This window comes from Anolis sagrei, chromosome 1, assembly GCF_037176765.1.
Source record: "Anolis sagrei isolate rAnoSag1 chromosome 1, rAnoSag1.mat, whole genome shotgun sequence".
Taxonomy (NCBI): domain Eukaryota; kingdom Metazoa; phylum Chordata; class Lepidosauria; order Squamata; family Dactyloidae; genus Anolis; species Anolis sagrei.
Window position 1 is genome coordinate 194,448,113 of NC_090021.1, and position 22,976 is coordinate 194,471,088.

The 22,976-nt window shown below is 41.6% G+C and overlaps 1 protein-coding gene across 4 annotated transcripts in view; it reads right to left on the reverse strand.

Annotated features, from left to right (window-relative positions):
- The window catches only part of MYO3B (myosin IIIB), a 310,362-nt gene that overhangs the window by 71,078 nt on the left and 216,308 nt on the right, over nt 1-22,976 (reverse strand). For all 4 annotated transcript variants that reach the window (XM_067471635.1, XM_060778850.2, XM_067471630.1 and 1 more), the window contains 3 exons: nt 22,118-22,229; nt 16,467-16,629; nt 13,671-13,751 (listed from right to left, as the gene is read on the reverse strand). In XM_067471635.1, the coding sequence (XP_067327736.1) occupies nt 13,671-13,751; nt 16,467-16,629; nt 22,118-22,229 (356 nt within the window). The remainder of the gene's footprint in view (nt 1-13,670; nt 13,752-16,466; nt 16,630-22,117; nt 22,230-22,976) is intronic.

Below are 22,976 nucleotides of genomic sequence, written 5' to 3' on the forward strand. Positions count from 1 at the left end.
TCATGGTTCACATTTGATAGACAAAACCAAAAAGCATCCACCTGTCTACCCATTCTTCTAGGACAGTGTCTCTCAATCTCTGGATCAGGACCCCTGGGCAGGTCGTGAGGGGGTGTCTGAGGGGTCGACAAAGACCATCGAAAACACAGTATTTTCTGTGTGTGGTTTGGCCCACTCTATCATTGGTGGGGTTCAGAATGCTCTTTGATTATAAATCCCAGCAACTACAACTCCCAAATGTCAAGGTCTATTTTTCCTCAAACTCCACTAGTGTTCACATTTGGGCATATTGAGTATTTGTGCCAAGTTGGGTCCAGATCTATCATTGTTTGATTCCACAGTGCTCTCTGGATGTAGGTGAACTACAACTCCAAACTCAAGGTCAGTGCCCACCAAACCTTTCCAGTATTTTTTGGTGGTCATGGGAGTTCTGTGTGCCAAGTTTGGTTCAATTCCATCATTGGTGGAGTTCAGAATGCTCTTTGATTGTAGGTTCACTATAAATCCCAGCAACTACAAGTCTCAAATGACAAAATCAATTCCTCCTCCAACCGCAGCAGTATTCAAAGTTAGGCATATCGGGTATTTGTGCCAAATTTGGTCCAGTGTTTGAAAATACATCCTGCATATCAGATTCATAATAGTAGCAAAATTACAGTTATGAAGTAGCAATGAAAATAATGTTATTGTTGGGGGTCACCAGGACATGAGGAGCTGTATTAAGGAGTCACGGCATTAGGAAGGTTGAGAACCACTGTTCTAGTAAAAAATGATACTCCAATGAGAACCAGACCACAACATGGTATATTAGGGCTGGGCTATTTTTCGCAGATAGGTCATATGAACCCCCTTTATTTGTGAGGCACAGTTCCCTCAAAATTGATTGCCAAAAAATCCAACCTTTGGGGCATTTTTGGTTTTATTCTTGGGCTTGGTGTGGCCTGTTATGAGTCCAGAGGCAGAAAGCTGCTCCTTGGATCCCTGATATGTATCCCTCTCTCTATTGTAGATACACTAGTTCTATTGTTTATGTGACCCTGGATACATAGATATATAAAATACGTATAAAAACTGAACATTTACTGTCATTAGTCAGCATTTGTAAGACTTGCTAAAGAGGTCGATTTTCCCTTTTTATGAAGTACACCTAAAGCATTTTCTGCAGAGTCAAGTGTAAACATGGCACATTGTTGCTAACAGATTGGTGTAAATTTCTATTCAGAAACCTTTTAATTTTGCCAATGTGTTCATGACCCCAACGTTGAGCCAAGGGGAACCCATCTGGGGTCAGGACCAACAGTTTAGGAAACAGTGTCCTAGACAGGAGGACAATAGAGGAGTGGGTTAGGTAGCCCATCTTTCGTCTTTATCTGCATGCAAACAGCCTTTTAGAAATTATCCTATACATAACAATATATGTAATAAGGACCTCTTTTTATCATGCATAAGAAGTAATAATTCCCCAGTGTTGGAGACACTGTTATGGGACTCCTTTCTCCCATTTAAAACATGGGCTTGGCAATAATTTTGCTTGTGATCTAAGCTTTCTAGTAAACAAGAGAAAAACTGTTTTGCCTATTCACTCATTCAACATAATATGTTTGTGCTGTTTCTTTTGCATACACTGTTCCATTGTTATCTGAATTGCGTCATATTTTATTTTTGTTTTTTGACCTATTATAAGATTCTTAGAAAATAATTGAAAAATAAATACAGAAATGAACTTTTAAAATTAAATAATTTCTTTGTTCACAATAATAACAATACCCCACTCCACCACAAGCAAAAATAAAAAAAAATCATGTTTGTGCTTATTTTAAAGAGCTAAGCTAAATCTATAGTATTTGGATTAGTCTACCACATTCCTGCAAATACACAAAAAACCCTGCCTTATCCACTGAATCAAGCTAATTTCAGCTCCGTTAATAAGTCAACAAGCCTTCCTGCTACCTGACTGTGTCCATTAAGTGGATAAGGAGATGTAACCTGAGATCTTAAAGCACTGAGTTGGAAAACTTCCCATATATAGAAGGCTGAGGTAATCCTGACTTTCTGCCACAGGGCACTCAAAATAAACAACCAAAAAGTCTTTGTAGGATGAAGGGAAAGATGGAACAAGATAATGCCAATCCAGGAAATGAGGCAGAGAGAACTGGGAACATAAGAAACATCATATTGGTTCAATTCAAAGTCCTATCTAGGTCAAATTCCATTCTCCGAAGTGGCCAATCAAATGTTTATGAACAGGTCAAAAGAAGGATTCATCTGAATAAATCATTTCAGAGTAAACTTGCACAATTTAATTGTTTTTAAGTAGTTTTAACAGCAAATTACATTCCCCTAGCAACTATTATGCTGAGGTATGCTGCTGCTGTTACTGGTGGTGTAGTGATATGCACCCTGGACTATGACTCTAGAGACCGGGGTTCAAATCCCTGCTTAGCTATGAAAGTAACTGGGTGACCTTGAGTAAGTCACACTCTCTCAGCTTCAGATGAAGACAAAGGCAAATCTTGGCTGAACAAATCTTGCCAAGAAAACCTTGTGACGGGGCCACCATAGGTTGGAAATGGCTTGAAGACACAGAAGAAGAACATAACCAGAAGCCATTGAGAGCACAATCCACCATAAAGTGCTTTGGATTTCATTTGGAGGGCAAGGCATAATATAAATTCAATTTATGTATATGTGGATGGGTGCCCACTTACTCAGACAGACTTCCACTTCCACAAACTGCTACAGCTCCCACCACTCAGGAGACAATCCAATGACATAGCAGGTTACAGAGAGCACCATAAACATGTACAACAGCCCTGCCAATGTCCTCCACAAACACCATACCACCCACCACTCAAGTGAAGGCTTTAATGTGGGAACAATTTCATCCTAGATTTTATGTGTTTCCTCCACCACAGGCATCCCAGTGTTTCTGACTCTCCCTATTGGTGTGGAATTGGCATGACCCTACCCACTGCCTTTCCCTTAACTCTTTCCTACACTTTTCTATGGTACACAACAAACAGAGCAGAATTGATTGGCAACTGAACATATTGGAGGGGGTTGGGGGACTGACTTAACATGATGGAAGTTGTAGTTCACCCTGCATCAAGACAGAGCACTGTGACCCCCACCAGTAATGGACCACATTTGGCACACAGAACCCCCATGAGCAACAAAAAACCGGGCAACACAGGGCACCCAAGCTAGTCTATATATATAAATTTGTTAGGGGCATCCAATGAGGAAACAAAACTCAAAACCCCCCCAACGAAACTTAACCAAAATCCCCGTGCCCATAACACAACCCACAAGGTACAAACATATCTACTCAAAATGAAAAACAACACAACAACACACTCACAAAACGGCAAAACAACAAAACTCAAAAATCCCCCAACGAAACTTAACCAAAATCCCCGTGCCCATAACACAACCCACAAGGTACAAACATATCTACTCAAAATGAAAAACAACACAACAACACACTCACAAAACGACAAAACAACAAAACTCAAAAATCCCCCAACGAAACTTAACCAAAATCCCCGTGCCCATAGCACAACCCACAAGGTACAAACATATCTACTCAAAATGAAAAACAACACAGCAACACACTCACAAAACGGCAAAAGAACAAAACTCAAAAAAACCCCAACGAAACTTAACCAAAATTCCCATGCCCATAACACAACCCACAAGGTACAAACATATCTACTCAAAATGAAAAACAACACAACAACACACTCACAAAACGGCAAAACAACTGAGCATGTGCATTGGCGCCCAGCCGCAAGTTCCTTGGCGCGCGCACACAGTCTTCCGGCCAACGTTCCTTCTGCGGAAACCATGCCCACTCCAAGCCCCGCCGCGCCGCTTCCCGCACACACACACCCCCTGCCGCACACACACACGCAACCCCATGCTCCATCACCCCCCCCGCCGCCGCATACACACACGCAACCCCACTCCCCCCGCCGCCACACACACACACGCAACCCCACGCTCCGTCACTCCCCCCACCACCGCACACACACGCAACCCCACTCCCCCCGCCGCCGCACACACACACGCAACCCCACTCCCCCCGCCGCCGCACACACACATGCAACCCCACGCTCCATCACTCCCCCCGCTGCCGCACACACACATGCAACCCCACGCTCCATCACTCCCCTGCCCCAATCTTACCTCCTTTTACTTCACGCCACCTCCAAACCCCACCCCGCCCCTTCCCGCCCTGTCAAAATCTAGGAAAGACAGGAAGGAAGGAAAGAAGGAAGAAAGAGAAAGGGAGGTAAAGAAAAAGGGGGAAGGAAGGAAAGTTAGAGGAAGAAGAAAAGGAAAGAAAAGGAAAGATGGAAGGAAAGAAAAGAGAGACAGCAGAAGAGAAAGAAAAAGGGGGAAGGAAGGAAAGAGATAGAGAAAGAAGAGGAGAAGGAAAGATGGGAAGGAAGGAAGGAAGGAAGGAGGGAGGGAGGGAAAGAAGGAGAGAAAGAGAGAAGATTGGCCACAGCAACAAGTGGCGGGTAAAGGTTGTTATTTCTATTATTATTATTATGCTATTGTTCCTATGAGACCCTTTTAGGGGGAATGGGAGAGGTGTCAGGTCCCGGAGGCAATGCATTGCATTATTATTGTTATGATGGTGGTGAAATAAAAGGAAATAAAAAGTGAAAGAAGGAAGCAAACAGGGAGGGAAGAAAGGCAAAGGAAGAAAGGGGGAGGGAATGAAGGAAAGAGAGAAGGATGAAACCAAGTAGTGAAAGAAGGAAAGAAAGAAAGAAAGAGGTAGAGAAGGAAGAAAGGAGAGAAAGGGGGAGGAAAAGGGGGAAGGAATAGGTAAGGACCTCTCTTTCATAATAGTCCAGATATCTACCTCAACTTTGATAAGTTTTACTATAGGCCACAGCAACGCGTGGCAGGGCACAGCTAGTAAATAATAAAATAAACAAATAAAGGATCTTCCCAGCTGGATCCAGTTCTTTAGAGCAAAGATAGAACTCCCATACTTTCTACCTCTATTTTCACAGCAGTAAATTCAGATTTCAAATTCTAATCATCAAATTCCCACCCTCATTTCTATATGTAGATATATTGCCTCAGGACAATAATCTTAGGGAGTGTATTCTCTCACACACATTGGGGATTTTAACATTTTTATATTTAATGCAGTATTTACACCTCTGCTTTCAATACTACAATGGGGACCTCAAGAGGTTTAGGAGGGCTCTCGTGGGAGCTATCATTGTAAAAGAGGAACTGCTCCTATTTTTTTTTTTCATTCCTTTTCCTCTCCTCCTCCTATTCCCCTCCTCCTCCTCCTCCTCCTCCACTACCTCCTTCTCCTCCTCCTTTTGCTTTTTGGCTTCCCACATTTTATCTGTGGCAGGCTGCTATCCTGCTTAGTCCCATGGCGAATGCCTGGCCCAGCCACTCATGTATTTGAAAGGCATCTGTTTATTTTCAAAATGCAAATGTGGTCTACCTCAAAAGACTGCCTTGCTGGGGAAATGAACAACTTGAACAAACGGGGAGGGGGCTTCTCCTGGCAACTTGCCATCCTCCTCCTAACCAAGAAGCCTATTTTCTATCGGGCCAGATCTTTCCCTGTCAAAAGCACTCTAAAAATATCCTGAAATCTGAATGAAAAAGCCCCTTCCACCTAACAATTAAAACAGGCTGGCTGACTCTGGAAGAATGAATTCAGGCAAAACAGGATGGGTATTTCCCACTCCCCACTTTCTTCTCATTGCCTCCCATCCATGCATGCAAACACACACACACACACACACACACACACACACAGAGATGATGAAGTAATGATAAAGTCATTTGCAAAAGCACAGCAAGCCTTTGAAATGGTGGGGAGGGGTTGGAGGAGGGCCATCGATAACACTGAGGGCTGGTCCCTCCCCACACGCGACCCCCCCCCCTTGCCAGCCCCTCATAGTCTTTGGAAGGGATTCCGATGAGGGAAGGGTCCAATAAGGTTAATACCTCCACTTTGATCTCTGTCAAGGCAAGAATTAATTTACATTTCAGATGAAAAAGGTTGACAGCATGAAAAGGCATCTTGTTTCTGGTATGTGAATGTGCTGTAATAGATCGGGAATTCTGAAAGGAAGTTCTGAGGAAGCTAAAGGGATAAGCCGCACTGCTGCTTTGACTGGGAAGGAGATGAAAGGAAAACAAATTTCAATAAGAGCTGTGCTTGGGAGACATGTAAGCCAAGGGCTTCCTAAATTTCAAGCCCACCTCCCTCCCTCCTTCCCTCCCCCACTTTGTTTGTTTGTTTCAAAAAGATACATTTATTTTAATTAGATGGATTTCTTGGTCAACAAATCCAACAGATGTACTTTATAGAAATAAAATTACTCCGACTGAAAGCAATGGGGATCGTATTTTTTTATGAATGACGCACTGCCCTGAGCTACACCTCCACAGTAAGCATTAGAAATATCCAATCACTCCTTGTACAGCTGAGAGTCTCCCCTTTGGCCAAAGGCAGTTTCTGAGGCTGCCAAGTGTCCCCAAGAGACACCATTTTTTAAAAAGCACATTGATTTTTGAATTAAACATGCCCCAGAACACATCCCAGGCTGTGTGTGTGGGCAATTCCTATTATTGTGGCCCCTCTTACAAAAGCTCTAGGGTCAAGTGAGGCCTTTATTAAACCAGGAAGTAAACCAGATGTGTTAACATGGTGGGTTGACCATGAAATAAATGTGGTCCCTCATTGTCTTTGTTCAGGGATTTCAATTCTTTGCTTTTTGTCAGCCAAGCTACATCTAGCTGGAGATCCTTTTTGTTTGCTATTTTGGTCACCCAAACTCTTGCAGAGCAGTACTGTCAAGTAGGCAAGTTGACATCAACACTTATCTTAAGAGTATCTTAAAATCTGGAATTTTTGTTTTTTTTATAATTACAAAGCAGGAGGCTTTGTAATCTGTCTTGCAATTTATTGGTGCAAAACACACTACATATCTGCACTCCACAAAGTGGGCTGTTTATCCTGAAGAAGAGAAGGCTGAGAGGAGACATGATAGCCATGTATAAATATGTGAGAGGAAGTCATAGGGAGGAGGGAGTAAGCTTGTTTTCTGCTGCCCTAGAGACTAGGATGCGGAACAATGGCTTCAAACTGCAAGAAAGGAGATTCTACCTGAACATGAGGAAGAACTTCCTGACTGTGAGAGCTGTTCAGCAGTGGAACTCTCTGTCCCAGAGTGTGGTGGAGGCTCCTTCTTTGGAGGCATTTAAACAGAGGCTGGATGCCCATCTGTCAGGGGTGCTTTGAATGCGATTTCCCTGCTTCTTGGCAGGGGATTGGACTGGATGGCCCACGAGGTCTCTTCCAACTCTAGGATTCTATGAGTCTATGATTCTATGGGTCACCAAGGTTGATGTGACCCAGAACAGTAACCCATGAACCTTCTCCCATACCAGACCATAAGAGACCTTAGTAATGTTTTTTGCACTGTTATTAATAAATTGTAATCCCTGTATATCACTGAATCAGCAACGCCAAAATGCAGAAACAACAGTATGTGCAGACGAAGTGACATAATTCACAGCATTATTATAATAATGACAGCTCTGACTGCAGCACAAGCACATTAGAAGGTTCAAAAAGCAAATCAGAGTTTTAGCTTTGTAGGTATATTGATATATTACAGGTAAACTGGATTTACAAAAATATTTTTATTAAAAAAACCCAACACATTTATGTGGAAACACTGCTCATCCCTTCATGATGCCACTCAATGTCATATCATGTCACCTTTATTTATTTATTTATTTATTTATTTATCTTGTATACTGCTTTTCTCACCCGGGGGGGGGGGGCTCAAAGCAGTTCCCAACGTATTTATTTATTTACCATACTTGTGTCCTGCTCTTCTCAACCTCGAAGGAGACTCAAGCCAGCCTTACAAAGGCAACAATTTGATGTCGCATATACACATACATCAATTAATAAACGAAACAGTCTTCAAAGGCAACCCCATGCAGAGTGTGTTGCAGTAGTCTATTCTCGATGTAACAAAAGCATGGACGACCGTGGCCAGGTAAGGGTGCAACTGGTGCACAAGTTTTAATTATGCAAAAGATCCCCAGGCCACTGCCGAAACCCGGAGTGGTCAAAGGAGCTTTTGCAGGCTCAGGGATGGCAAAATTCAATGACTCCTCTACAGAAACCTAAAATAACAATTATAACATACAATTATCTATTAAATCATAAAACATGACATTATTTAACATTAAAACATGGAATTAAAACATATCAATATAAACAATTAAGATCACATAATCCAACAATCGTAGTCCAGGCCTTTCCAAATATCATATGTCATATAATATCTATTGTACATAATCCCTGAACATTCCTTGTATTGCTCACTGACCAAAGGCTTGGTCTCATAGACTTTTATTGTCTAGGCACATTACTATTGTTACATGCAGTACTAAAGAAGTATTTTATTGTTACATAACCTAGGATTCTCTCTCATTATATCAAATTATTTGTCTGAAGGGATGTTGCTCTCCATCAATTGGCATTTTGGAGTATAGTGCTCAGTTTAGAAAACAGTATCAGAAGTAGCTGTATGAAAAAGCTATAATTGTACCATAATACAATAGTACCATAATTGGTCTGCTTGCTTCTATCTGACCTGAGGTGAGTTTTATAGTTGCCGTTGGTGCTTCCTTATGGGATCATTGGCCATGAAGGAGCCCCCGGTGGCACAGTATGTTAAACCCTTGTGCCGGCAGGACTGAAGGTTGCAGGTTCCAATCCAGGGAGAGCATGGATGAGCTCCCTCTGTCAGCTCCAGCTACCCATGCAGGGACATGAGAGAAGTCTCCCACAAGGATGGAAAAACATAAAAAACATTTGGGTGTACCCTGGGCAACATCCTTGCAGACGACCAATTCTCTCACACCAGAAGTAACTTGCAGTTTCTCAAGTCGCTCCTGACACACACATACACAAATAATTGGCCATGAAGAGAATGAGTTTACTGCTCTCCATTACATGCTCAAATTAAAAGCATTTTCTCTGGATCTGCCCAAACTTGACTAAGCTTCTTCGTGATTATGAATTATTCCTAAATGGGTTCTTCCTTTTTCTATAGCACTTTGGGCTTAATCTGTTCATATGAATGCTCACACTGTTTATAGTTAGTGGGCATTGTGCTCAGGAGGCTGTGGCACATGGTTTCTCCAAACAGAATTAACTCTTTTAATCCTACAAATCCACCACCCACAACTTAGTGCCAGTCACTACCAATAATAATACATTTGACTTTTAATCACTATCAGGAATCACAGGGGCTGAAATTGGCAAAACATTATGAGTAGCCTATAACAATTAGTTCCTTTTGATGTCCCCGATTATTTTTCTCCTGAGCCACTGCTTCAGAAGGCTTGTTTCTTTTCAGACTGAAGTCACACTCATGCTCCTCTCCCCATGAAATAGCTGGGTAGGCTTCCTCTAAGAGTAGTTCTTTCTAGTTCTTATTTATTCTAAAAATGAATATTTTGAGGTATCATGATGAAAAATGAATGTCTTCTACCAGAAATGTGGGAAATATGACTCTTCCATTAAAGAGGCAAGCTGAAAGTGGAAATTGCCTTCTTGTATAGCATTGCTGGTCTCTTGGTTGCTTATTATGACAACGTCCAGCACTTATATCTCCTGGGGACAGAAACATTACTTGCAAAATGCACACAACAAACTTCCCTTAAAATACTATTTCTCAACCTTCCTAATGCCATGACCCCTTAAAACAGTTCCTCATGTTGTGGTGACCCCCCAACCGTAAAATTATTTTTGTTGCTACTTCATAACTGTAATTTTGCTACTGTTATGAATCGTAAAGTAAATACCTAATATGCAGGATGTATTTTCATTCACTGGTCCACATGTGGCACAAATACCCAATATGGCCAAATTTGAATATTGGTGGGGTTGGGGGGAGGTTGATTTTGTTATTTGGGAATTGTAGTTGCTGGGATTATAGTGAACCTACAATCAAAGAGCACTTTGAACTCCACTAATAATGGAATTGAACCAAACTTGGCATACACAACTCCCACAACCAACAGAAAATACTCGAAGGGTTTGGTGGGCACTGACCTTGAGTTTTGGAGTTGTAGTTCACCGACATCCAGAGAGCACTGTGGACTCAAACAATGATTAATTTGGACCAAACTTGGCACAAATACTCAATTTGCCCAAATGTGAACACTGGTGGAGTTTGGGAGCAATAAACCTTGATATTTGGACGTTGCAGTTGCTGGGATTTATAGTTCACCTACAATCAAAGAACATTCTGAACCTCACCAATGATAGAATTGGGCCAAACTTCCCACACAGAACCCCCAAGACCAACAGAAAATACTGTGTTTTCTGATGGTCTTTGATGACCCCTCTGTCACCCCCTTGTAACCCCTCCAGGGGTCCTGTCCCCCAGGTTGAGAAATGCTGTTCTTAGGTTTTTTTCACTCTTCTAGATCACTTTTGGAGAGAGATTTAGAATGGTAACGCGACAAAGGCAGAAAAAGGAAAGGTGTTCTCCCTTTCCTTGTTCCAAATTGCACACACTCTTTCACTTTGGCTGTAAGCATAAAGATACACTTAATAGCTTCTATAGAGGAAATAGTATGTGTGTGTGGGTGGGAGTTTAGAATAGAGGAGGAGAGGATAAAGAGTTCAATATGCTTCTCTGCATAATTCCCTTTCAAAGCAGATCTTCTCTGAAAATAAAATACAGTTGCATTTCATTATTTCTGTTAGGTTTAATGCTTACTTAGAGCCTTCCATACATTTCTTAGACTCATTTCTTAGATACATTTCTTAGACTCTTAGACAAACCAATGTGTTCTCAGCCTCAGAAGCTGGAAAATGCTGTGGCTAGTTGGTTACCTGGCGTCTGCTTCAGAAACCATATATCCTCAATGGAAACTTCAAAAGACATAGTTGGTGAGTACACAAGACATGGCTTCCTTAGTACCAGCATTCCAGTTGTGGAATTCCTTCCAAGGGAAGACTTCATCTCAATTGAGTTTTGAATGGGAAGCCAAGATTGCACTGCTTGCTATGGCCTTTGACATTTACAACCAGGGGTACCCATTTAAATGTATATATATATATGCTGTGAAGCAGATTTTAAAAATACTGTTTCAATTTGTTTTGAGAAAATATTATTTTACTCTGCTATGTATGACCTTGGGAGTCTTGATGTGTTAATAGAGGATAAACAAATATTTAAATAAACAAGCAAGCAAAATTTTTCACTGTGTCCACAACAACTCTAGTGAAAACTATTTGCATCCTTCTCACATTTTTTTCTAAATTAATAACATTAGAAGCTGGCCTATACTTATAAGACTCAGGATCTTACCACACACACCCCATAAAAGACATTGTTAGGTATGCAACTCGTAATTTAAGAAAACTAAATAAGGATTAGATACATACTCACTCCACAACACATGCTTCTCTTCTTTCCACATGTAATGAAGTAATGTGCACCAGGTTTATCACATCCATGGGATGAGTCCTCTTAATCTGTCCAATGTTCCCCTACATCACTGTCTTTCTTTTTCCCCAATTCAATCAGAACTCTGTTCATTTGTGTCAGCAAACAAAAATACCATATCTATTCTACTTTGCAGTTCTCTCTCTGTGTGTGTGTGTATGCACACACACACACACACTTCAAAAAACTACTCAACGTACATTCCTTGCCTACAAGTGTCTTATGAAACAGACTGTGCGTCATGTGATAATACCCATAGGTAGCAGTAGGCAAAGAGTATCAGAAATCAGGTATAAGACCATGTGATGAGGTCTTATAGTAAAGGTTCCTTCGCAAGAAATGCAACTGAAACAGTTCTGTTAGTATTCTTTTAAAAGAAAATCCCTGAATTCAATCTTGGATCTTTAAAATCAGTGGTTCTCGACTTGTGGGTCCCCAGATGCTTTGACCTTCAACTCTCAGATATCCTAACAGCTGGTAAACTGGGAGTTGTAGGCCCAAACACACGTAGAACCACAGGTTGAGAAATGGAAAGTGGGTGATTTGTTATTAGCCTATAATATTTCCCTGATATGATTCCATTAGGACTTTTAAAACAGTGTTTATTCATGGAATAGCTGGATTGAACAAAGCTAAAGTAATGAAGTAAACAGCATGGCTCACAAGATGCACGTGCACACTGATTCATTGATTTCTGGAGCACTTCAGGATCCTCAGTTCCCTCTGCAGTTACACAATCTCTCTCTCTCTCACACACACAAGAAATTATTCACACGTTTCCTTTTGAAACAAGGTTCAGTGTTCCCTCACTTATTGTGGATGTTACGTTCCAGGACCATCCGTGAAAAGTGAAAATCCGCAAAATAGGGACGCTATATATTTATATCACATTTATATCGCATTCTGAGGGCGAGGCAGAAGTGAGGAGAGATTCAAAGACATCGCACACTTTTTTTTGCTAGCTATCTCTGATTTGCAATTTCTCGATTGGTTGCCTCTCTCCCGAGGGGGAGGGTGAAACCCCCTTCCACATTCCATCGTTGCCAGGTGGCGGGATTAGAACGCCGCTCTGGGCATCAATAACCATTCATAAACTGGGAGGCAAGAACCCGTGAAACAGCAAGTCTACGAAAAACGAACCGCAAAGTAGCGAGGGAACACTGTACACACATCCAGTATGCTTTTTTTGTGTGAGTATCTGCTGCCAAGTCGCCTGTCGACTTATGGCAGCCTATTAATTTCATAGGGTTTTCTTTGCAAGCAGATTAATGCTCCCAGAAGCCCCTTGAACATGCTAATCTGCTTCTTCAAAAATAAAAGTGCTATTTTAAGAAAAAAATGTTTCTTGCTTCCACTTTTCAATTTATAGTGGATACAATGGGAAGGTTAGGAGACCTTAAGGGCTTGAGGAATAGAGAGGGCACAGTCCCTGATGGATTTGGGAGAGCAATCTGGTCTCCAAGTCATGAGCCCGCACAAACCATATTTACACACACATACACATCTACCCCTACCTCCTCAATCACCAATAGCCATGAGCATCAAATAGCATTTTTAAAGAGTTTTAAAGAGTTTGTATGGAAGTCAGCATATTATAATGTGTTGTGGCTGTTGGACTAAAACTCCCAAGTAACCAGAATCCTTGCTCAGCCATGGAAACCCACTTGACCTTCAGCAAATCACACTCTCTTCATCACAGAGGAAGGCAATGGCAAACCTCCTCTGAACAAATCTTAGAAAGAAAACTTTAAGTTGGAGGTAACTTGAAGCTACATAACAAGAATAACAATCCTACCTTGAAAACTCAGCCTTTAGAGGCCTCTTCCGGAGCAATAAGTTTACTACTGTTTGATCACTACTTTAGGATAGCATCAGACGTAGGAAACAGTATAGAAACTGATTAAATCTTAATAAAATGGCAAGAACCAGGTTATCTGGACCCTGGTCAGACAAAACTCTTTATGCAGCTGTCAGAATGCACCCCAAAATAAGGCCCATTGAAATCAGAAAGACTCATATTTAAGAGACTATTGTTTTGGCTGCACATGATTTCTACCAGACACAAACACTGACACAGAAAGTCACCCTCAGTAAAATAGGTGTCAGCTGTGAAAATATTGTTTTAATTACCTGCTTGAATATGAATAGCAGCGCTGGTTCTTCTGTTCTTTATATCCCCGAACTTCCTGCGTGCATCATATCCTCTCCAGGCTAAAAATACAAAGCCATGTGTTGTGAATTATATTCACTTAAAGGAAAGGCTACAAAGTCAGAAGTGTATACCACAGTTTTGATCCTCAATGCTGTTCCCCATCCCACCCATGCACTATCTCGCTAGTTCAGTGGTATATCCAACGCAGGCTCAGGACCAAAATCTGGCGGAGGCGCTCCCTAAAACTTCAAACAGTTTCTTCCGTCTGCTTTCATAGTGTGTGTTCTTTGATTAGGTTTGCCAGCTTCCTCATGGGGAAAAGAAACTATGGCTGTTGCTCGTTTGCATGTGTTGAGAAATTTGAATATATACAAATATATTCCCCATCCAACATTAAGCCACTAAAAAGTAAAACAGACAGCTTAGGAACAAAGGTCTACCTTATCAACTCACACAAAACATATAATTTTAATATCCAGGGACAACAATGGGCAGGGCAAACCTGTAGTATCTCCCACATTGGTGCCATTTCAGATGTTCTCTAATGTACTTTGCATCTATGCCCTGAACCTGACCCACATCTGTCTGCACTGCACTTCACCTCAAATGTAGTGTTTATGTGATAAAAAGCATTCAGGAGCACTCTCAATTATAATGGGCTGCGCTCTTCCTGTTTACGCAGAAATGCCTTGCCTCCAAAACATTCCTTCCATCTTCAGACATAGCAGAAAGAGGACAAATGTGCAATACAGAGGCAGGCTAAGATAGGGTCAAGTAGCAGATGCCCTGCGACACAGCCCTCCTTCCTATTAGAGATGCAAGACCTTGCTCATTGGGTAGCTTGAGTTTTTTCGGGCTGCATGGTCATGTTTCAGAAGCATTCTCTCCTGACATTTCTATGGTAGGCATCTTCAGACGTTCTGATGGAAACTAGGCAAATGGATTTTATATATCCGTGGAATGTCCAGGGTGGAAGAAAGAACTCTTATCTGCTTGAGGAAAGTGTGCATTTTTTAATTGGCCACCTTGATTAGCACTGAATGGCCTTGCAGCTTCAAAGACCTGCTGATTCTGGCCTGGGGGAATCCTTTGTTGGAAGCTGTTAATTGGCCCTGATTGTTTTCATGCCAGGAATTCCCTTGTTGTTTGCATGTTCCTCTTTATTTACTGTCCTAAATTTAGAGTTATTAAATACTGGTAACTATATTTTGTTCACTTTCACGGTTTTCTCCTTTTTGTTGAAATTGTCCACATGCTTGGGTATTTCAGTGCTTCTCTGTGTAGTCTGACATGGTGCTTGTTAACGTGGTCTTCACTGCTTTCAACCCCTTAAATGAGGGGAAAGGCAGCTAGGGAAGTCAGGATCAGAAGAAATCAGGTGAAAAAACTCCTTGTGCACTTTTTTGGCCCCATTTTTTTGCCTGAAATGGACATGATGGTTCACATTCCACATAAGACAATAACTGTTGGCAGTTCAAGCTTATTTCAACACAGAGGCATTAGGTTGATTTAAAGGATTGAGTAGAAACTGTATGGCAGAAGAGGGAAACTATGGAATCCAAGAGGACCCTTAAGAGGCTTCATCTGCTGCCCAGCATCTCCCACCTCAGATTATCATCTCATTCTGGCTAATAGTAGGACCAGCTCTGCTCAGACTGTACTGCTTATGAACATTAATTGGGAGAAGAGTGGTATGCCTTTCTAAGTGCACCTCCATTTGGTATCAACCAGGAAATAAAAGATTCTTAGAATTCTCTTGGTGTCTCTTTATGTAGAGGAAATATCTTGCACACCATCTGTGCTACAAGTTAAAATTTCTCTCTCTCTCTCCTGCTTTAAAGATCCACATGCTTGATCACAGAGCAAGCAGACATAGTATGTTATCTAATGGAATCAAATGGGAACCTCACAGTGAACCTTTGAAACCCAATCTGTCAACTAGGCTGGATATCTCCTAAACACACACCTTGGATCTTCTGTTACCCCCATCTAGACTTTTCATTTAGGAACTGGTGTTGATCAACCTTAATACACAGACTTACTGATACTCTGAACAATACATGAATGTTGGGACCCTTTAGATCTAATTAGTACTATTTTGTCTTTAAAAAGAGAAGTAATATGAAGTTCTAGTTCTAATCCTAAAGGTAAAGGTTTTCTCCTAACATTAAGTCTAGTTGTGTCTGACTCTGGGGGGTGGTGCTCATCTTCATTTCTAAGCCAAAGAGCCAGCATCGTCCGTAGACACCTCCAAGGTCATGTGGCCGGCATGACTGCATGGAGCACCGTTGCCTTCCCGATGAAGCGGTACCTATTGCTCTACTCACATTACCATGTTTTCAAACTGCTAGGGGCTAACAGCGGGAGTTCAACCCACCTTTCGATCAGCAAGTCCAGCAGCTCAGCAGTTTAACCTGCTGCGCCACCAGGGGCTCCTAATCCTAATAGATATTGAAATCATTTGGGATAACAATATTTTTATTCTTCAAAAAGCCATTTTACATTGTTTCATAGCCCTGTGTAGACATTTTACAACTTTGCCCTTTCTATACAAGCAAAACCTATAAAATGTTCAAGCAAAGACACTAGTAATTACAAAGTTGATACTTTAGAATTGAATCCATATAATGCTGGCTCTTGTTGTCCCAACAGAAAGAGCCTTCAACCTGTTATTTGAGTTTCTACATCAAATTATTAAGAAAACAGATAGGTGATTTGTTTGCAGTTAAAAAAGCTTGAAACCCTAGATTACAGGGGAACGCAGAACTCCTTACCTGTCTGAATAGCAATGGCACTGTTTTTTCTTTTCTCTTTTAGTTTCTTGTACCGCCGAGCTCCAAGCCACCCTTTGGTATAAGCCTGCATTATGACCACCCGGCCAATAACTTCACGCAGAAATAAGTTTAGCTGTTCAACATGGTAATACTTCAGGAAAACCTGAAATGAAACATCAGCATCAAATATCACAGAACAAGTATGTGCAAAAAAAATTACTTCCAGCAAAAAGGACAATGTAGGATGAACCTTGGAGTTGACTTTGAAAGTGTGCACATGAATGTTTAACACAATAGTATTTTTTTGTGGCTGGTTTCAAATGTTTAATGCACTTTTTAAGTGAATCAGGCACACAAATGTAAGAAATATAAATGTGCTGCTAGTTATATGCTAATAATTCTGTGATTCAATGATTCATATACTTTACAGCATAGCAGGAAGTATATGCTATTGAGTTGCCATGTCTTGAAGTACAGCATGACCACTGTATCTGCAGTTTCATTTATTTACATCCAACAAAATATGTCCTCTCTAGGCTTTTTCTAGGCCCCCTTCTACACTACTACATAAAATCCACACAATCTGCTCTGAGCTGGACCACATGGCAGTGTATCCATATAAATATAATAGTATTTTTGTAGTGAAAATTATACTATTCCCTGGTACAGCTTGAAAAAATTACTTTTGAGACTACCACCCTTTGAAATCCAGTCAGCATGTTCAGTGATTGCCGTGTCACAGATAGGCCGAGCTTTCCCACTACTTGAGGCATGAAGCAAAGCACCGAACCCACTCTATCAATATACTTTCTACCCCAGTACAGGAGGAACTGGTAATGATGTGTACCTGCTCCCTCCAGCTTGACAAGGAAAGGGAGGACAAGGTAGCACTGAAGCTCATAGATGTCCTCAAATTTCCTTAGAAAGATATTACAGTGGCAAAACCAATGTGCAGACATCATGAAAAGGAGGATATGCCCCTGACATATATTATTCCACCTGCCCACCATGATTTTAGACCCTAACACTCCACCTGCCTGCATGCCAGAGAATAGGAGAATTGGCAACTGAAGAAATTGTGAATGTAGTGGCAACATCCCAAAGAAGGAGGGAGAGGCAGCTGTCACCCTAGTCTCCACACTACCAAACCCAACTCTGCACAAGGATATGAGCAGTTGCTCTCCAGACAAGTGAACACAAGGGAAGCAGCAGAGAATTTACCAGCATCCCAACACCTAAGAAACCATCAAGGCCAATGGTTGAACTGGCCCTGAAACTTTTGCTTCCTACATCCATTCAGAATTGGATCTGACAATCTGGTTCCACATATGACCCACTTGGAATGTGAGAGACTGTTAGAAAAGGCCATTCTAGAGCCTGTCACACAAAAAACCCGTTGCATCATGGGGTTACAGTTGTATCCTTTGATATTTATGAATTTAAGCCTTCTGACTTGGCAGTTACGAAGTCACCTCCTGAAAATACAGCGTCTCCTATCTCAACAGCAAAATGGATTCTTAGTGTCTGGCTAAGAATGTTTGGCTTTGGTCCTCCTTTCTCTTCGCTGCATGGGGAACAGAAAGAGGAGGAAAACTAGAAGGACAACAGGACTATCTCAAAGTTGTGATTGGAAAAATCAGGGATTTTTTTTCAGAGTTGCTCTGGGTTGGTGCTTAAAGGGTTGGGACACTTCTACAGGCTGGCCTGGTTTCATGGGATCGCAACTCACTTCTGTGGCAATTTATCACTGTGGGCATATAAACTGTGGGCAAGCATGGTGTTGTGGCTTCAGTGTTGAACTAGGCTGAGCTTTGGAAAGCCAGGTTTCAAATTACTACTCAGCCCTTGAAACCCACTGAGTGATCTTGGTCAAGTCAAGTCTTTCTAGCCCAGAAAAAGGTAATGCCAAAGCTCCTTTGAATAAATCTTGCCAAAGAGCTAGGCACATAAATTGTGACACACACCAAATTATAAGCTACTTTGTAAACCAGAGATTAGGTGCGAGAATTGCCTTACTCAATATTTTATCACACCAAAAGAACATTCTTCATCACAAAATAACTAATCACAGTCCTAAATAGCATCAGTCTTGGCCTATAAAGCCTTAAATAGTGCTGGTCTTGGCCTATAAAGCCCTAAATAGTGTTGGTCTTGGCCTATAAACCCTATACGGCTCCAGCCCAGCTTATTTGTCCGAACATATCTCCCTCGATGTTCCACCTTGTAGTTTAAGCTCTACCGGGGAGGCCCTGCTCTCGGTCCCACCAGCCTCGCAAATGCGTCTGGTGGGAACGAGGGGCAGGGCCTTCTCGGTGATGACCCCCCGCTTGTGGAATTTGCTTCTCAGTGAGATCAGGTCGGCTTCTTCCCTCCTTTCCTTTAGGAAAAAACTGAAATCCTGGTTTCGGAACCAGGCCTTTGGCCAGCAGGCATGACAGCACTTTGGACATCGAACTGGACCATATGATTGTGATAATAATATAAATGGCTACATGATTATGATAATTAATGCCTATTGTTTTTAATCTATTGTTTTATTTATGGTTTTATATTGCTGTTATATTGTCATATTTGCATTGAATTGTTGTCAGTGTAAGCCACTCTGAGTCCCTCCTCGGTAGTTGAGAAGGGTGGGGTAGAAAGGTTGTAAATAAATAAATAAATAAATAAATAAGGGCCTCAGTAGGATGCCCCAGCTCTCTTCACAAGGTGTGATACTTTTACACGATGGCAACAAGCTAGTGAATGACACATTAGAAAGAATAACTGCTGTGCTGTATATGTAATTAACAGATATATCCAGAAGGTCTCAGACATTTACCTTCAAAATGGGAAGCAACCCAAAGATAAGAGGATTGATGAAAAGGAAGACAAAAGAAGTCAGAAGGATCCTTGGAAGCTATTTAAAATCCCTGTGAGAGAAGCTACAGGATGTGACAATAGGCACAGCTTAAATGATTTAAGAAGGGGATTAGATAAATGTACAATGGGCTCAGTGGTTGTTGATCATTATGGTCATGTGGAGCTCCTTCACAAGGAGTATTCTTTTCAATCAGAGCTCAGAAAAATTACTTTTCTAGATGACAATTCTGGATGAGGTATTCTAGAAACTACAGTTCAAAAAGGTGGCTTTTCCAAGCTCTGCTCTGGTTTCTAGGCAGGAGGAAGAGACAGCAGGGGAGGGTTTTTGCCTTCATGCCCTACTTCTCTGAAGCCTCTGAATCAACACCAGTGCTGGACTAGAGAGACCTTTGGCCATATTCAATGGAGGCCTCGTGCTTTCATAAGGAGATAACATTTTCACAGAGAGGTATGTAACAAAACATGCACAGATATTTTTTTTCCCAGCTTGCCGTACTACACCATTTTTTCTTGTGCTATGCCATAGGTATGATGCAGACACCTAGCTGGGTACAAGGTACACCTTGTATCATAGCTGGCTCAACATATTTTGCTGCCTGCAACAAATGGTGCCCATTCCACTCCCTCCGTCACGGTCCATTATATCTTAAGCCAGCCAAATTATTTGGGCAGTTAAAGCAGAAAATCTCACATGTACCTCTCTCATTTCCCAGCTATAAAAATACAACATAAAGAAGCTTTAAAAAGAACAATGTGTTTCTTTTTAATGGCACCCAAAGTCTGCTGCCTGAAACAGTCACCTCTCCATACAGAAGGCTCAGTCCTGCAGTGCTGTGTCTTGTTAGATCAGTGGTTCCCAACCTGTGGTCTGTGGACCACCAGTGATCCCCAAGAATGAAAATATGGTACACGGCCTCACCATTACTACACCGTTGCCTCAAACCACTTTGCAACGAGAGCAACTGGTCTTGCAAAACCCTCTTATAGTGCCGCGGCAATGGAGATGTTGGGAGGGGAGAGGCTGACTACCCACAAAAGAGTACTACATCAGCTCTAGATTATTAAATATGGTTTTCTGTAGACAAGCAGATGGCGACTACTGGGTGGCATATGTTCTGTATCAGAAACTAGAACTGATGTGGTCTATCCAATGTAATTTTCTGAATCAACAACCCAAATAACCAAACCAAATCTAAAGTTGCCAAAAACCGATCCATAACCCTTTTGGTACTAATGTTGGAGAGTGGTCCTTGGTCAAAGTGGTCCCTGGAAAAGTGGTCACTGGTAAAAAAAAAAAAAAAGGTTGGGAACCACCATGTTAGATACGTGTCCAATGTCCATGGAAGGAAACATTTCTTGAAAGCATTTACTTCTTTCCCTATCAGTTTCTTCCTACACATGAAAAAGTAGTGGGTTAGGGGGAAAAGTCATGCAAGATATCTGCTTCCTGAGGTTCTTGCAATGCTAGGCTCTCCTCTTGCTCTCTCTCATGTTGGGTCTCATTACAATAGTCTATCAAACACCTATAATAAAAAGAACAGAATGTAGCATTTCTCAAGGCTAGCATGACCCCAAGAGCTCAGAGTGACAACAATATGTTTGTTACATGCATTCAAGTAATTTTCTAAGTTAGGGTTACCCTAAGGCAGGCATGTAGCCAGGGGGGGGGCTCGGGGGGCTTCAGCCCCCCCCGAAATTCTCATGGTGGTTCGCGAAAAGGCCTTACTGGTGCATTACTTAAACTGTTATGTTTAATAATATCATGATTTGATCACCATTCTCAATATATCCCATATGCATGGGGGTATTGGGGTAATGATACAAAAGGTTTGCTAGGCTAGACCCTTTTTCACTCAGACTCAGCCCCCCCCCGAAACTCAGCCCCCCCCGAAACCCCCCCTGAAAAACTTTTAGCCCCCCCCGAAATGAAATCCTGGCTACGGGCCTGCCCTAAGGCAAACTATCACAAGGTTTAATTTGCAAGATTTGTTCATAAGGCGGGGGGGGGGGGGGGGGTTTGCCTTTTCCTTCCTCTCAAGCTGAGGGAATGTAACTTGCCTAGGATCACCCAGTGGGTTTCCATGGTGGGGGAATTCAAACCCTGATTTCCAGATTCATAATCCAGTGCTCAAACCACTACACCACACTTGCTCTCAGCCCCATAATAAACAATGCCATAGTTGTACAAAGTTCTATGCCCACATCTTCTCAAAAGCAGTGCTGTTGGCTGCAGTAAAATAGCATCACAAGGTGTGGGGATCTGTTTTGTGAGAAAAAGTTATCAGCTTTCTAAAGGATAATGGTTTTCTACATAATAGAATCATAGAATCATAGAGTTGGAAGAGACCACATGGGCCATCTAGTCCAATCTCCTGCAATGCAGGAAAAGCACAATCAAAGTAGTCCTGACAAATGGCCATCCAGCCTCTGTTTAAAAGCCTCCAAGGAAGGTGCTTCCACCACACTCTGGTACAGTGAGTTCCACTGCTGAACAGCTCTTTCAGTCAGGAAGTTCTTCCTAATATTAAAGTGGAATCTCCTTTCCTGTAATTTGAACCCATTGCTCCAAGTCCTAGTTTCCAGAACAGCAAACAAAAAACAAGCCTGCTCACTCTCCCTTATGACACCCTTTCACATATTGATACATGACTATCATGTCTTCTCTCCTGCAGTCTGCCCTCCAGTCCACATATATTTAACCTTCTTTACAGCTAGATGTTGCATATTACAGTGTAAGCACACTGAAAGTATCTCCTTCTCGAAGAGAAATAGAACAGAATTTATCTTACCTTTGTTTTACCAAGAGCCCACTTGTATAACTTGGCTTTTTGTAGAATAGCAATGCAGCTTTCTTTGCTGGGAAGAGGAGTCTCGTGGGCCTTGAAAGCAATGTAATAATACCTTTAGAAAATAGATAGAATGAAAAAGCAGGTTAGGGTAAATTAATCCACTTCTGTGGTACAGAATTAAGATGCATTGTTTCAGAAGGCCTGCTAGCTTTCCAAGCTATAACTTTTGGGCCAAGAAGTTGGAGAAAGGCAGCATAAAACCCACTTACACATTCCCTTCCTGTGCATGCCAATTGTAGTGGAGTGCATCTGCTGCCACATGCAGGGTTTGGCTCAAGCAAGGTTTAAGAAGTATATGGAAGCTGTTGGAGCAATGGGTTCAAATTACAGGAAAGGAGATTGGTTTTAAGCTTTAAGTTGGCCCATTCATGAATTTCAGATGCCATCTTGTTTCTCATTCAGTCTGAATGATGAGAATTGTAGTCTAAAAGAATTGAAAGGGAACCAAAAAGCTGTTCTATAGCTAGACATTAACTTTTGCCAGGCAAGCTCAAAATCTGCTTAAACTTAAGCATCCGGGCTCAACTAATCTCTAGCCATGTCACAAAGTCATCATGCAGACAATACAGTAGGGTAGCCCACATACTTTTAAACACTTAAACTTTTTTTAAAAAAAGTTTATATTTGTAGGTTTATTTGAGCTTCTTGGGAAAGGAATGTTATACAAATCTAAAGTAACAGCAACATGAAAGGTCATTCTGTATCCACATTGGGGAGGGAAAGCTTCTTTGGATTCTCTGCTATACTTGGCAAGGCTGGAGTTCAAAATGCAAAAGAATTCCTTGAACAAGTGATCTAT